General features: G+C 46.8%; 1 protein-coding gene across 1 annotated transcript; it reads right to left on the bottom strand.

The window, feature by feature from the left end:
* Positions 1 to 2,170: 2,170 nt before the first annotated feature.
* On the bottom strand, positions 2,171 to 4,264 carry LOC129582697 (uncharacterized). Its single transcript, XM_055474285.1, has 2 exons — positions 2,342 to 4,264; positions 2,171 to 2,251 (listed from the first exon to the last, which is right to left on the bottom strand). Exon 1 carries the CDS (start codon positions 4,084 to 4,086, stop codon positions 2,392 to 2,394), a length of 1,695 nt encoding a protein of 564 aa, XP_055330260.1. The 5' UTR covers positions 4,087 to 4,264; the 3' UTR covers positions 2,171 to 2,251; positions 2,342 to 2,391.
* Positions 4,265 to 14,435: the final 10,171 nt, after the last annotated feature.

Raw genomic sequence — 14,435 nt, 5'->3', positions numbered from 1 at the left:
CCCGCACAAGTTAGACCACAGAGTCGGTATACCGGAAAAAAGCGCACCAAATATACCTACTCTAACCGGGCAAATTACACGGCTGTCGTACGAAGCAATATTGATTGTCAATAATATTACTTTTCCTTCAGCAACTGAATGATTAAATCAAAAGTCACATCTTCTTCGTTTTATGAGTTCCCGGAACTATTCCGTTCTCACGTTCATCTCGCAAGAATCATCACCGTACAGAATACTGCAAAGTGCAAAGGCTGAATCGCTACCCCCCCCCCCACCCGCCAGGGGCACCCCAAAAACCACAACAAACCAGGTTTATCCATCAGCATCGATCCGAGCCCTAAGTTTTTTTGCTTCTTTTAACTTTAGATGCTCATAAAAACAATATCTTCAGCAAAATTATGAATTTAAAAATTAATAGACCGTCTGAGAACGAATTTACAAAACCGTGCATTCTGCCTGGTTAGAGTAGGTATATTTGGTGCGCTTTTTTCCGGTATACCGACTCTGTGGTCTAACTTGTGCGGGCGGCTACAGTACTTCTTAGTAGTTCTTACTCATTCTGTTTTCTGGTATTACTGGGCATTTCGCATTGTTTGATTGGACTCTAATGCTAGATCCAGCAGTGATCCAGATACGGAGACCTAAACGGAATAGATCCCGTGGAGTGAGCGATACGATATGGATCGCGAACTATGCGGAAACACAAACGTCGCACCGTAAATCGCTGACTTTTAATATTGAAAGTCTGAGAACAGAAAATCAACACTGATCGGCGCAGCTCGATCGTAAAACGTAGAGCCAATTCAACAGCGTGCAACGCTGTGCAGCACGTGCTATGCCGCGCCCACTATCAGAACGCAAGCCAATCAGAAGAGACACAACACAGACACGTAATCCTAAGGCGTAGCGCCACAGGCGTAGCGCCACTGACGTGAACGCTAGTGATCCCGGTCTCACATGCCTCTGGGGGGATGCCGAGCTCCTGTGAGGCTGGACACACTCGAATCCACGAGAAGACGACGGTCGCCGGTGTCTGTGCGTGCTCAAAACATCAAATTCTCTTAATCCATTTTATCATATCACATCAATTCCATAAGGCACAATTCCATTTAATACGATGTGAATAAAGAGATCCAATTATAAAATACTATCAGAAAACAGATCAACAGTTAAACAGATCAACAAAAGTATTAATCAAAATGTAGACTAGGATCCTCCATTTCTGACTCGTAAAGGTCACAGGTCCTGTCCACCGTTTTCCGCACTTTGGCCCATTCTGCTCCGTTGAGCAAGTTCGCGCGTCCGTAATGCGACTTTCATCACAATCCGCTTTGAGAATCAGGTGCGTATCAAGTACGACTTAGGAATACTGCTTCATCTTTGGAATATGGTGCGTATCAATTGTACGACTTCAAAATGAGATCCATAAAGGTCATGGAGGGACGTCATGAAGACAAGCGTAGTTCGCTTCCTCCCTGGTAAAGGTCATCCTTTGTTGAGATGATCCGTTGAGATGTGCGACTCATTTTGGGTTAATGGTCCCAAAGGTCATGCGACTTGAATTCCGATACGGTGACTCTGTTGGGCAATTGATGATCCCAAAGGTCATCCCACTCGTCAAAACTTCCGTTAAAGGTCATGGAGGAACTTAGCCAATTTTCTGCGGCTTTCAAGCACTTCTTTGCTTGCCTCCCTGGTAAAACTTGCAGTTTGACCTTTCCGTCGCACATCCAACTTCAGTATGCCTCGAGCGGCCAGAGTGCCGGCAAGTTTACCGTAGCATCTCTGATGGGGCCGGCTAGTTACCGCATTAAGTTTACCCCATGAAATTTCCACCTTAAATCTTTGACTCTTGTTCGCCGCTTGTGGCTTACGTTAGTACGAGAAATCCGGCTTGATTACCGTAGTTTTCTCGTTTTAATTTTAACACTGAATCGCTTAAAAGAGTGCCGGCATAGTTTACCGTAACAACTCTAATGAGGCCGGCTAATTGCCGCATTAAGTTAACCTCATCAATGTTCCACCTGTTGTCTTTCTCTTCTCGCCGCTTGTGGCCCCGTTTCGTATTCAAGAGATCCGGCTTGATTACCGTAGTTTCTCTTGTGCATTTATAACACTGAGTCGCTTAGAGAGGAGAGCCGGCTAACTGCCGTAACCTAACTCCCTTGGGGCCGGCTTTATAGACCGAATCAATTTCAACCCCAATAGATATTCCACATGATTTCTTTTAGGCAATTCTGTGCTATAAACGCTGCAAACAACAAATACACAAATACAGTTAATGTTAACATGTCACGTGTCACGCCCTTTATACAACACCATTTTCATCTTTGTGACGTACCGACAAATGCCGTAGACGTCCTTTCAATAGTGTGATCCTAAAGGTCAACACTATTCCATTTCATTTGAATCGCCCTCGCCATCTCTCGGCGGGCGTTTCTTAGCGCTTTCCGGTTGGTTTCGATCGGAAGTTCGGTCAACTGGTTCCGTTGAGTCAACTTCCATGACCTTTGTCGGGTCAACTTCGCGCTGGCCACGACCTTTACCTTGGCGACTTCGCTTAACCGCCTCAAGTCGATGGCGTGCGTCATTTTCTTCGAGTCGCAGTCTTCGATTATCAGGGTCTTCCGCCAATCGACGCTGCACGTCGGCGAGATTGTCCCGCAGCTGTTGGTTTCGTATGCCGCGTCGTCCCATCTGGTTAGGCGCACGGTCTGGGCGACGGTCACTTTTCTTCACTAAGAATTCATCAATGTAAGTTTCGATTCCGTCCACCGGTTCAACGTAGTCACTTCCCAGAGAATCTTTGATCTTATTAATCCTTTCTTCAACTTGGGATGCGTGGCGCTGTGTCAAGTTGCCCTTTTCCATTCGTGTCTTACACTTTTTCAGCGCCTTGCGAGCCGTATGCGCTATGCTGATATGTTCCATCGGTTGTCCCAATTTAGCGACATGAGCTCGGAAGAACGGTGGAATGTCGTCCTTCATGGTATTAGACACCAATTGGTTCTGTGTCTTGTAATGTGCCAGTCTCGCAGCGAAGACCTTTTGCCCCATCCTTTTTGCGGCATAGTCCTTAGGATCCACCTGTAGTCCTATCGACGCCCTTGCTGCAAGCAACTTGAAAGCTGGATTCACATGTCGTAGAACAAACTGAGCCACGTATTCTTGGCGTTCGGGATAGTCTCTGTAGTAGAACTGTGTCATCCCGATTGGGTCAGTTGTGTCCAGCGGTACATCCAATAAACTTAAATCCACCAAACTGTGTAGCCCATTCCGTCTGATAGGGAGATAACAGTCCCGTACTGAATCGCGGTGGATGAATAACCGACGGAAAAGTCCTTGTTCCACTCCTTGTTTAATCTCTCTCGCATAACCCGAGTCAAGTAGGAATTGGCTCAACTGTCTCAGAATTGTGCCAATTTTGTTGGCTTCAACCGAATCCGGCTCAAGTCCAAAGTATCGACAAATTTCGACCGTTTGTTCATCAATATCAGTCGTCTTGTATTCCATGTCGATACTTTCTGGTTGTCGGTTATTAAATCTGGAGTTTAATCGCTGGTCACCTTGGCGACGATTATCTGGTTCGCCTTGACCTTCCAGTTCACGTCGGTCTGCTGATACTGGCTGCGACGGTTCATTACTCGTCGATGAAGCCGGTTGAAGGTCACTATCCAAGATCACATTTCGTCGGTGAGTCACATTCTCTTGAGACGTGGTTTCGACAACTGAGCTGGTCCCTTCCATCGCATCGTCTTCTTGTACGACGCTCACAATTGGTTCCACAACGTGAACCACTGACTCCACCCGCTGATACTTTGGGGGTGAATCTTCTCGTTCAGTGCTTGATGACCTTTTACTTGCGCCCGAGTCAAAGGTCGCATAAAATGCAGCTCTCTGTTGCCATCTTTTATCCTGTGGGTCAGGCGTTCGATTTCGCGTATGTTCGCGTCTTTTGTCCCATGACCTTTCAGGTGTTGACATTCTGACATTGCGATTCCGGAATGCAACTCCCATCGGCACCTGATGCCCTTGTTTTTCAGGCTCTGCACGGAACGTCTCCGCACGCCGTTTTTGAATACTCATTTCCGTAACTTCGTCTCCATGGCGCACCCATCCTCTTCCGCCACGGTAATCTCGGTCGCGGGAGCGTTCGCGTGACCTTTCACTGTGGTAATCGCGTGTCCTTTCACGAGAATGTTCACGTGACCTTTCGCTCCGTCGTTCCGAAATCCGTTCATGTTCACGTGAATGTCCGCGTGACCTTTCTCTATGCGGGGCGACTGAGGTCGAACAAACCTTCGTCCCGTTTAAATTTCTGAGTGCTTGCAGCACATCGCTTTCGGTTCGGCGAGATTTACGTAGGTCATCCATACGTCTTTCGACTTCCTTCTTTATGTATGGTGCCGGCGCGAACCCGTCTTGCAATCGTTTCTTCTCCCGCAACAGCATTTTGAATATCTCGTCTGACATAGCAGCTGGATCTTTCGTTAACGTTTCAATTTGAATGATAAGCGACTGTCGTACGAGTTGCATTTCGTCTTCATTAAGGCTGGCCATGCCCGTGGGTGCAGCTAAACCCGACGTACTGGGCAACGCCTCTCGTGCAGCCTGTTCACTTGCCTCTTATTTTCCGCATTAATTTTCGCGCGGAGTTCGTCTTCCATTTGCTGAACTCGCATCTTCTCCTGGTCCTCTTCGAATTTCTTCCGATACGCGTCTGTCTGTGGACACTTCAACGGCTCCAAGGTGTCATCCCAACCAGGTTCGTTGTTCCGGATCGCTTCTCGATAACGATCTTCGAATAGCATTCGCTCTTCTACTGGGATGCTGCCGTAATTTCTTGCGCTTATGAGATTTCGAAAAACGTCCAAGTTCCCACGTTTGGCTTCCATGATCCCAACAAGCGTGACGGTATGTGGGTCTTCCAGCTTGTGAATACAAGTGTAGCAAGGGAATTTCTTGTCAACCTTTTTGTTGTTCCTTAAGCAGTCCGGACACTTTGGATTATAGCCCGTAAACTGATCGATGTCTGCCGCCATTCCCGAACGTTTAGAAGGGGCTTGACCTTTTTGTGCCATCTTTCTCTTCAATCTGCAATTATAAAACAATCCATCATAGTAACCTTTTCGACGTTAATCCTTTCCATAATATAAGGCTTTCTATCATTTTTACGCCTATTCCGTTACTGAGCTGAGACTTTCCTAGCTCCTGCTGCCTTTTCTATCACTGTAACGTGGTGACCTTTCTCACGTTATCAGCACTTTCTGACTACTGTGACCTTTTCTATTAGTCCTAGTACTGCTTTCAGTTGACCTTTCGTAACACTTTTCGCTTTCGTTTTAAACTGTTTTATGCTTTTTCTGTAATATGCAGGGTTCATTACTCGCTGCATATTACACTCATATTAGTTCACTCGGATTCTTTCGTCGATGGTTTATACGGCTTAAAATCGATTCGGCCATCTGGCTGAATATGAAGCACTTCGTCCGAGATCAAGGCTTCAACGGCATTCTTAATCCACTCCTTATCGCTTTCAATATTCAACTCTCCCAATTCATAATTGACGGCCATGAAGTTCGAAAGGTCGTTCCATGACGCTCCATTTGTACCGCCGATGGCGTCCAAAGCCACGTCTGTGATGGCTATCTTCCAGGCCTCCAATTCCATTTTCAATCTGGGCGTTCGTTCCTGACCCTGCTTCGGAAGGTAGTAAACGACTTTGTTGTCCTTATTGTATTTACATCCCAGCTTTCCTTCCTTATATGCTCGTTTCAGAGCTCGTTCAGTCATGTTAAGTGACGACCTTCCGTTCGAATTTATTGCCACTTGTCTCTTCAGGTCTGTACCAAGCATCTCTTTTTCTCGGATGATCTGGAGCGCGTTCTGGACTTCGTTCCATGTACGATTATTCACGTCCAATGCCGGCCCTAACATGTAATCTGTAGCCTCCTTTGCCGGTGTACCGCTACTTTTCTGGGAGGATGTCGAGTCCGTTGGGTCAGCTGTCGCTGTCTCGTCGATCCTCAGCTTTGCCAATGATCCTGATGATGACCCCGCCGATTTTGGTTCGGCTGTCTTCTTCTCCTCCTGTGGCAAAGTCTCTTGACCTTTTAAATCGCCGACCGACTTCGATCGTTCCTTCTCAAAGACGTCCTTTAATGGTATGAACAGTGATTTGTGAAACACCTGGCGCGCCGAATCCGCTTCAGCTTCTGCCGCTGCCTTATCCATCGGGAGCATGACCTTTTCTTTCTCCCGTTTATCTGAAGTCTCATGACCTTTCGACTGTTCGCCTTTTTCTGTCGCAGGTCCAGAAGGAGCCGTTGTTGTAGTATCGTCATCACTTCCCGATTCCGAGTCCATTGGGCCTTTTGTCTTCGATGAAACTGTGACCTTTTCCATATCCTGACAGTCGGACATATTACAGTGGATCTGTCTTTCCGGTGGTATTAGACCAACTCTCGTGTATCGGATCGGGTGTCCTTTATTTGCGTTTGTTGTAGCAAGGACGTTCTGTTTAATCAACTTTGGCAATACACGCTCGGTTGCCGTGTCGATCTCCTTTATCATCCCATTCCCGTCATTCCAAACTGCGTTGATGTATTGGCTAATCCGGTGACTCGTTGATCCTAATGGGCTTGTCATTCCTGCGATTGCCCTTTCTACTCGCATTGGGACCGCTTCATTCGGAGTTGTCAGCGCTTTATCCGAACTGGCTGGTCTGAACAACTTGGCCTCATACGAGAAACTCGGGTGCTTCTGTATAAGTTTTCCTGCGTTCCGCGCGAATTCCAATACGACGTCGAACTTTTGTTTAGTGAAGCTACGATGTTGTTTCTTCAAATACGTCTTCAGGCCTGCTTTAAATTTGGATGTCACCGATGCTGTTCTTATTCGTGTGAAATTCTTTTCAGCTCCGTTATACGCTCTGATTACTTCATCGACCGTGTTCAAATTATCATCATCGGGACCATCAAATTCTTCGTCATGAGGTGAAGTCCAGTTCACTCTCCCATCTGGTTCAGTGTAATTAACCGTCGCTAATGCGTCGATTTTCGTGACTGTCTTGCCCTTTCCTTTAGTCTTAACGGGTTCGCTCTTTGCTTTTTTCCCTTTATCCAGAGCTTCCGCTAAGCTTCTTGGTTCGGTGGTTCTTGATCGTGTCGTTTTCGAGTCCGTGTGTGACCTCGCACTGACCGTCAGAAGTGCTTGGAAGGCTCACTTCCGATGCCTCCGATTCACGCGACGTCTCCCGTTTCGCTTTTTCGCGAATCTGTTTGTCCTTGCGCTCCTTTGGCGTGGATGCGGAAATGACAATGGGGACAGCTTGTTTCACCGCTATGACCTTTCCTTTGGGCTTTAACGGTTCTGACGTAGCCGATTGAATAACTTTCTTTGACTTCGTAGGTGTCGATGACCTTTCTTCAACTTCGCCGACTGACTCGTCCAATATCTCAACATCATGAGACGCTGGTTCATCTTTTTTCTTCTTCCCGGTGCTTGTGCTATCGCTTTCGTCACCGCTCTTCTTCTTCTTATCTTCTTCCTCCTGTTTTTTCTTCTTATCTTCTTCCTCCCGTCGTTTCTTGAGAAAATCGCCTTTCTTAACCTTGTCACGGTTCATGGCCTCTTCCAATCTGGGCGCTTTCCTCGGTTTGACTTTTGAGGGCTTGACTTTTGAGGGCTTTTTATGCTTGTCGGCCGTTTCTTCGTCTGAGCCTTCTTCCTCAGGTGGGTTATCGTCTTCCGTCTCTGGTTCGTCGTCACCAGGTGGACTACAATAGGCACAGTTTGGTTCATCACACTGAAGGTGCTCGTGACTTCCCTGGGCAATCTCTAACACTCTTTGTAGAGAACGTCTTGCCCCTCCGGTTTCAGTTAGATTTGCCGACGTGCCCGGCGCCTCTTCCGTCTCTCCGGCTCCGCCTTCTTGTGCCGGGGGATGAATTTCCAAGTGTCTTGTCTCTTTCGGAGATCCCTGTGAGGCGACCTCCCACAAAGGGTTCTTCTTAGCGTCGTAAAATACCGTTTTGTACGTTCCATCTTCCATTCGTCTTGTGAGTCGGAAATGTGCTCCATCAATCTCCGCTCGATGCCGCATCATGCTGATGAGTGTGCTCGCTTGAACCACGGCATCTTTTCGGTCGCTTTCCGGTATCAGACCCCATAGCTGGTCAATAGCTGCCTGATTCGCATTTCGGGCGCTCTCTTCTGATACATCCCATGGGGCATATGGGACCGGGTCTCCTGTTATTGGGTCAACTATCACCGCAGTTATGGTTTCCGTAGCCTCTCCATTGTCAGCGAAAAGTCTGAGGGTGACCTTTCTGCTTGTCGCCTCTGTATACCTCGGGACCGACTCATAATCATCTGACGATCGTTTCTTCGGATCTGGATCCGCCGTCGGTTTTGAGCGAGTTCTCTCTTTGATCAACAGTTTGCCGTCCGTTGTGTATGTATATGCCAAGTGGTCATCATCTGTGCCCACTTTGATACGGATCCATGCATCTTCTTCGGTTGCAACTTTAGATACCACGTGCTTCATCATCTGAACGATAACTCTTGGGTTATGACGTTCTTCTGGAGGAATAAACTGTAGCGCCTCATTGACTACCGTTTTGACTCTTTCCCAATGGCATCATAACTGACCTATCCGCGAGGGGATTATACGAGTCGATCTCTTTGTTCGTTTTCTTATCGACTATTCGTGCAGTGACCTTTCGTTCTTTATGATCTTCCCCAGTGTACTTGGCCGTGAAACTTCTACACTTCGGGAATCGAATCTGACCTTCTGTTCCTTTCGGCGTGGGTGGTACACTCTTTCTACCCACTGGAATCGGGGCCTGTGGCTTTGCCGGCTCAGCTGGTGTTGCTTTGCTTTCTGTGGGCTTCTTTGTTCGCTGCCCTTTCTTATCAGTTTCTTTTGGGCTTGTCGTCGGTGATCTCACTCTTTTCCACTCTTCGTGGTGCCACTGGATGGTTCTGTGACCGAACTAGTACGTCCACGTCCTGATCCTGCAACCGAGCTGGCCCGTGACCTTTCTGCTCGTTCCGTTAATACGGCATCAATCTTCTGCTTTGTGGCCAAAAGGTCCTCGTCCGTCATTTCATCAACCGGGGCATCTTTTCAGCTCTGGGTTTAGATGGTCCCGCGACGCTGGTAGGATGCATCTGTCTTGTTTCCGGGAACACTTTAAGATACCTAAGGATCTTTTCGACGATCGAAGGCCATGGCCTACCATTTAGCGACGGGTGGTATTGCCACATCGACGCAACTTTTATCGCGTATTCCCTGCGCTCTTTTTCGATCAGTTTTGTCTTTTCCTTCAGGGCGATATGACATGGTTTAATAACGGCTTCCAGGCTGATTAACTTTCCGTACCATGCGTGTTCGTCTTCAACTCGCATGTGAATTCTATAAAGTTCGCGGCATTTCCGATTAAATTCTCGGATAGCTTCCAAGTCGTTTTCCGTCAGTTTGTCCTCCTTATTCGGAATCATATTTAAGCTTGCGTCGTCCTCTCTCAAATCCAAAGGAAGCTTCGGTGCGTATGCATGTATTGACGGTTCACCTGGAGGCGTAAGCCGTAAACCATCTGGTCCAGTCTCGTCCAAGTTTGGACCCAGTGACGGTAGAATGCCTCTCGGTCGCCTTCCTCCTCTGTGTGGCGAATTACGATGAGGGCGCTGCGCTCCAAGTTGCTGCGGTGTTCTCATGCGAGGCGCTCCGATATCCGACAGTGACAAGCCTCCCGTCTCCGGAAAAGGCGGTAATATCGGAGATGACCTTTGTGATCGTGGTGGAGTTCCGCTGAATCCACCATGTCCCATAAATCGACTCGGTGTGGTCTGTTGCGGTGGCGGCATCAACATTCTTGCCGGTCCCATCATTACTTGTGGTGGTCCCATCGGTGGGGTATACGATCCTGGATACGGTTGATACGGGGCGCCCGTTGCTTGTCCCGAATACTGGGTTCCGGCAGGTGAGCCGTGGTGCACCCAGTTAACCGTGTCCTGATAACTCGTCTGCTGTCCTGGATCGTGATACACGTAATATCCCTGGCCGCCATAGTAACCTCCTTGACTTGTTCCAGGTTCATTCTGAGCCGTTCCACTGACGACGTTGATCCTTCACCATATGAGGTGTCATAACCGTATTCACCTTCCATTCTTATAGGTGTTGATGCTTTTAGTGGGTTTCCAATACTTTCCGAGTCTGAATTATCCGAGTTTTGTCGTTCCAATCTGTCCATTAACTGTGCTTACCTTCTATAAAACGAAACAATAAAGGTTAACTTTTTGCACAGTGGTGACCTTTCTTTTTTTTCCTTTTCAACTCCTATTTTTAATTTATTGTGACCCCTTATTTATGTCTATGTGGTTATTTGTTCTCTCGTCCTTTAGTTATCCGATCAAGAAGTTCTTTCTCGGCTGCATCCTCAGGTTCGCCCTTTTGGGTCAATAAGTCCGTAGGGGTCGGTTTCTTTTTCTTCTGTTTGACTTTCCGCTCGTTAATTGCTTTCGCTATATCACGGCCCAATTGTTCAGCTTTTGATTTGACCGCTTCTATCTCCTCTTCTCTCTTTTTTATGAGGTCATTCTCATAACCGGTAGCAGTGCGTGGTTCGAAAAAATTCGGGTCACGCTCTGACATCTCAGCGTCCGTTCGCTGTTTCAAAAGGTCATCTTTATCTGCGGTAGCAGTGCGTGGTTCGAAAAAGGATTGTTGCAAGTCCTTTTTGGAGGAACGCTCTGGTACTTTGGAGCTCGTTTCGGTATCTTTTTCCAGTGACCTTTCTGCCAAATTACCAGCTTCTGCGTTCAACTTAATTGTGACTGCAGTTTCAAAGTCTTTGTCCTCTTTCCTTTTCCTTCCTCGCTTCTGTTTCGGTTTATCTCCGTTTAACCCATTCGTTTGACCTTCTCCCATTTCAGGTAGCGGAGGTGGTTCGAAAAGTGGCTTCTGTTGTGTGACTGAGTCATTTTTCGGACTCCGCTCTGATTCGTCTTCTGTTCCGTTAGCTTTCTCCGTTTCGGGTAGCAGAGGTGGTTCGAAAAAAGATTTTTCCAAATCTTTTTGAGTACGCTCTGTTGCCTTTTCCTCATCTGGTAATGGAGGGTGCCATGGTTTCAACCGGTCGATCGAAACCACCTTTAAGTCTGCTTCCTTCTTCGGGTTCTGCTCAATGACCTCGGCTTCGTTTGGTCGCGGGAAACTGAGAATTTTCCACACTTTATCGTATTTCGACTTAAAGTCCGATTGGTTTTCTTTCTTCCCTTGTTTCGTGTCTTTTGGTAATCGTATCAATACGAAATCTCCCACTTTGAAGTTCGGTTCTGATTTCTTCTTATTGTAAATTTCCGCATTTTTCTCATAAGCATCTTTAATGTTACATCTCGCCACTTCTTCGGCAAAGGTCAAGTTCTTTTTCATGGTCTCCACCCATTCGTCTGGAGTTCCGTAATCATCGGGTATATTCGTTTTGTAACCACATCTTCCGGCATTGTCATTTCTCTGCCGTGTAGCATATAATATGCCGAATATCCGGTTGTGGCGTGTACGACTCTGTTCATCGCTGAAATAACATATGGGAGGTACTTGTTAAATTTTCTTTCATTTCCCGCTTTCAGGTATTGCGCCAAGCCGTCAGCAATCGTCTGCATCTGTCTCTCCACTTGGCCTTGACCTTCTGGGTGATACGCCGTTCCAAATGTGTGTTTAATCTTAAACACATTGGTGACCTTTGCCAATACTTCAGCTGTAAAGTGTCGTCCGCGATCCGTATGCAGGATGTGCGGTGCTCCGTGTACCAATATCACGTGCTTCACGAACACTTTAGCGAATTCTTTAGCCGTTGCTGTTTTCATCGGTACCGCAATCACATATTTCGTCAGTTGGTCGATAAATACCGCTATGTACTTGTATCCACGTTTCTTGGTCGGTAACAAAGGTCCTTTCAAGTCAGCATATACTCGGAAGAACGGATGTCCCACTTTAATCTCTTGCAATTTTCCAGGTGGACATTTCCTCGGTGTTTTACGGAACTGACATCCTTGACAGGCGAGTATGTAATTCTTCACGTCTGTACTCATCCTGTCCCAGTAATATCGGAGTCTTATTGCTGACAATGTTTTCTCGAATCCCAAATGTCCCGCTGCTTTCTCGTCGTGCAATGCGTGGATTATTGCTCTTCGCATGGACAACGGAACAACATATGACCTTTCAAGTTTTCCATTTTTATCCTTTACTCGGTATAATATACCATTCCATAACTGGTAATGCGCTTCAAATTTCGATCTTGTTTCCGCGTCTGGTAGGTGTTCCAATTCGTCTATGATCATTGCCAGATGGGGATCTTTCAATTGTTTGTTTCGCAATTGTAGATTGGAGTCATCCTCCTCTTCTTCGTCACCTTGCAGGTTAACGATGCGCACTGTTGCTGTACTGAGTTCGTTCCAATCTCTGATGACCTTGCATCGCGGTAGCGGTTTGTACCTCTTTTCGTCTGTTTTGGGAATCTCAGCAACTTTATTGGACACTCGTTCAACGCTTGTGTAACTTTGTCCGTTTCCCAAAGGTCATCTCCTTTCTCCGCTGCTTTATCAAGTCCAGTGACCTTTCCATTATGAACTTCGGCCTCTGCTTCAAGTCCGGTGACCTTTAAGTCACTAACGGTGGGCAACCAACTTTTTACACGATTCACATTAGCTTCTATTTCAGCCGACTCATTCGCCGTAGCTGAAGTGACCTTTAATCGTTTCTCCCTCTGTTCCACCATCTGCAGGAACAGCTGTCCAACTTCAATTGCCGGTTCCTTCGTATCAAACTCCTTCTTGTAATCCTCGAAGTTTGGAATCTCATCGAATTCCTCTTCTTGACACGTCGGGCCTTCGATTGGCGCTCTTGATAACGCGTCCGCGTTGTCGCAATATCTCCCCGGTTTATATTCAATTTTAAACTGGTGACCTTGTAGTGCCATTGCCCATCTTGTCAAACGCGGGTTCATTCCAACTTTGTTCGTCTCTGACCTTAGCAGATTGGTCAGCGCCTGATGATCCGTCCTTACGGTGAACTCTGCGTAATCAATGTACGGCTTAAATTTCCTGACAGCGAACACAACTGCCAGACATTCCCATTCCGTTACACCGTAATTTTTCTCCGCTCCATGTAAGACACGACTGGCGTACGCGATCGGATGTCCATCTTGTGACAGTACGGCTCCGATTCCTTCTTTGCTCGCGTCGCATTCAATGACGGTCGGTTTCGCGGGGTCAAACTTTGCCAGTACTGGACCTTCACACAACAACTTCTTCAAACTATTGAACTCTTCTTCATGTACTGCCGTCCAGTCCTTTTTCACGTGCTTATCTTGTCTCAGCAGTTCATATAAGTGGGAAGTCTTCTGTGCGTATCCCATTATGAATTTGCGATAATAGTTCGCCAGTCCAAGGAATGACCTTAATTGTCTTTCAGTCTGAGGCCGTTTGAATTCGGAGACCGCGGTGACCTTTTCCGGGTCCATTCGAATTCCGTCCTCGCTGAGTATATGACCCAGAAATCCCATTTGTCTCATTCCAAATTCGCACTTGGTTGGTTTAATCGTGAATCCCGCTTCAACCAGACTCATTAAGACATTTCGCAGATTCTGCATGAAGATCGCCCAAGTCTTTCCGGCAAAGATTACATCGTCAATGTACCCGAAAACGCAACCCTTTCTTTTCGCTTTCGAAAGTACTTTATCCATACACAATTGAAACGTTGCTGGTCCATTGCATACGCCAAATGGCATTCTTTTAAACCGGTACATTCCATCTTGTGTTACAAAGGTCGTCTTGTTGATTGACGCTGGATCCATTGGGATCTGCCAGAATCCACTTTGTAAGTCCATTTTTCCGTAATATTTGTTGCCTGCACACGCGTCAAGCAATTCATCTGGGTTCGGTAGCGGATAATTGTTCTTTCTTGTTAACTTGTTAAGCATGATGTAATTGACGCAAAATCTTGTTCCCATTGTTCCGTCGCCATTTTTCTTTACTGCCAGCACGACTGGGAAACTCCACTCGGCGTCGGACGGTTCAATTACATCTTGTGCTAACATCTCTTCGATATGCTTCGTTATGAACTCACGGCCTGTCCAACTCGTTCTGGCCGGGTTACATTTAACTGGTTTCGCATCTCCCGTATCAATTACGTGAGTGACCCCTTTTACATCTCCATACGGTTTCTTTGATGTGGGTAAGACTTTCCAGAATTCCCAGAATGCGTTGTACACGTCGTTTTTCTGCTCTTGGGTAAGGTCAGGTCCCAATTTCAAGTTTTCGATTATCTTTTTCAGTTCAGCTTTCGTTGTATCGTCCACCTCAGGGTCTTCGAGTACGTTCTTTACTGTCCCTGCGTTGACCTTTACATTCTCCATATGTTCATACGGCTC

This window comes from Paramacrobiotus metropolitanus, unplaced genomic scaffold (genome assembly GCF_019649055.1).
Source record: "Paramacrobiotus metropolitanus isolate TYO unplaced genomic scaffold, Prichtersi_v1.0 Parri_scaffold0000008, whole genome shotgun sequence".
Taxonomy (NCBI): domain Eukaryota; kingdom Metazoa; phylum Tardigrada; class Eutardigrada; order Parachela; family Macrobiotidae; genus Paramacrobiotus; species Paramacrobiotus metropolitanus.
This window is presented reverse-complemented; position numbering and strand designations above follow the sequence as displayed.

Coding starts and splice junctions, on each gene's coding strand:
- LOC129582697 (XM_055474285.1), bottom strand. CDS start 4,086: ATGAGTATTCAAAAACGGCGTGCGGAGACGTTCCGTGCAGAGCCTGAA.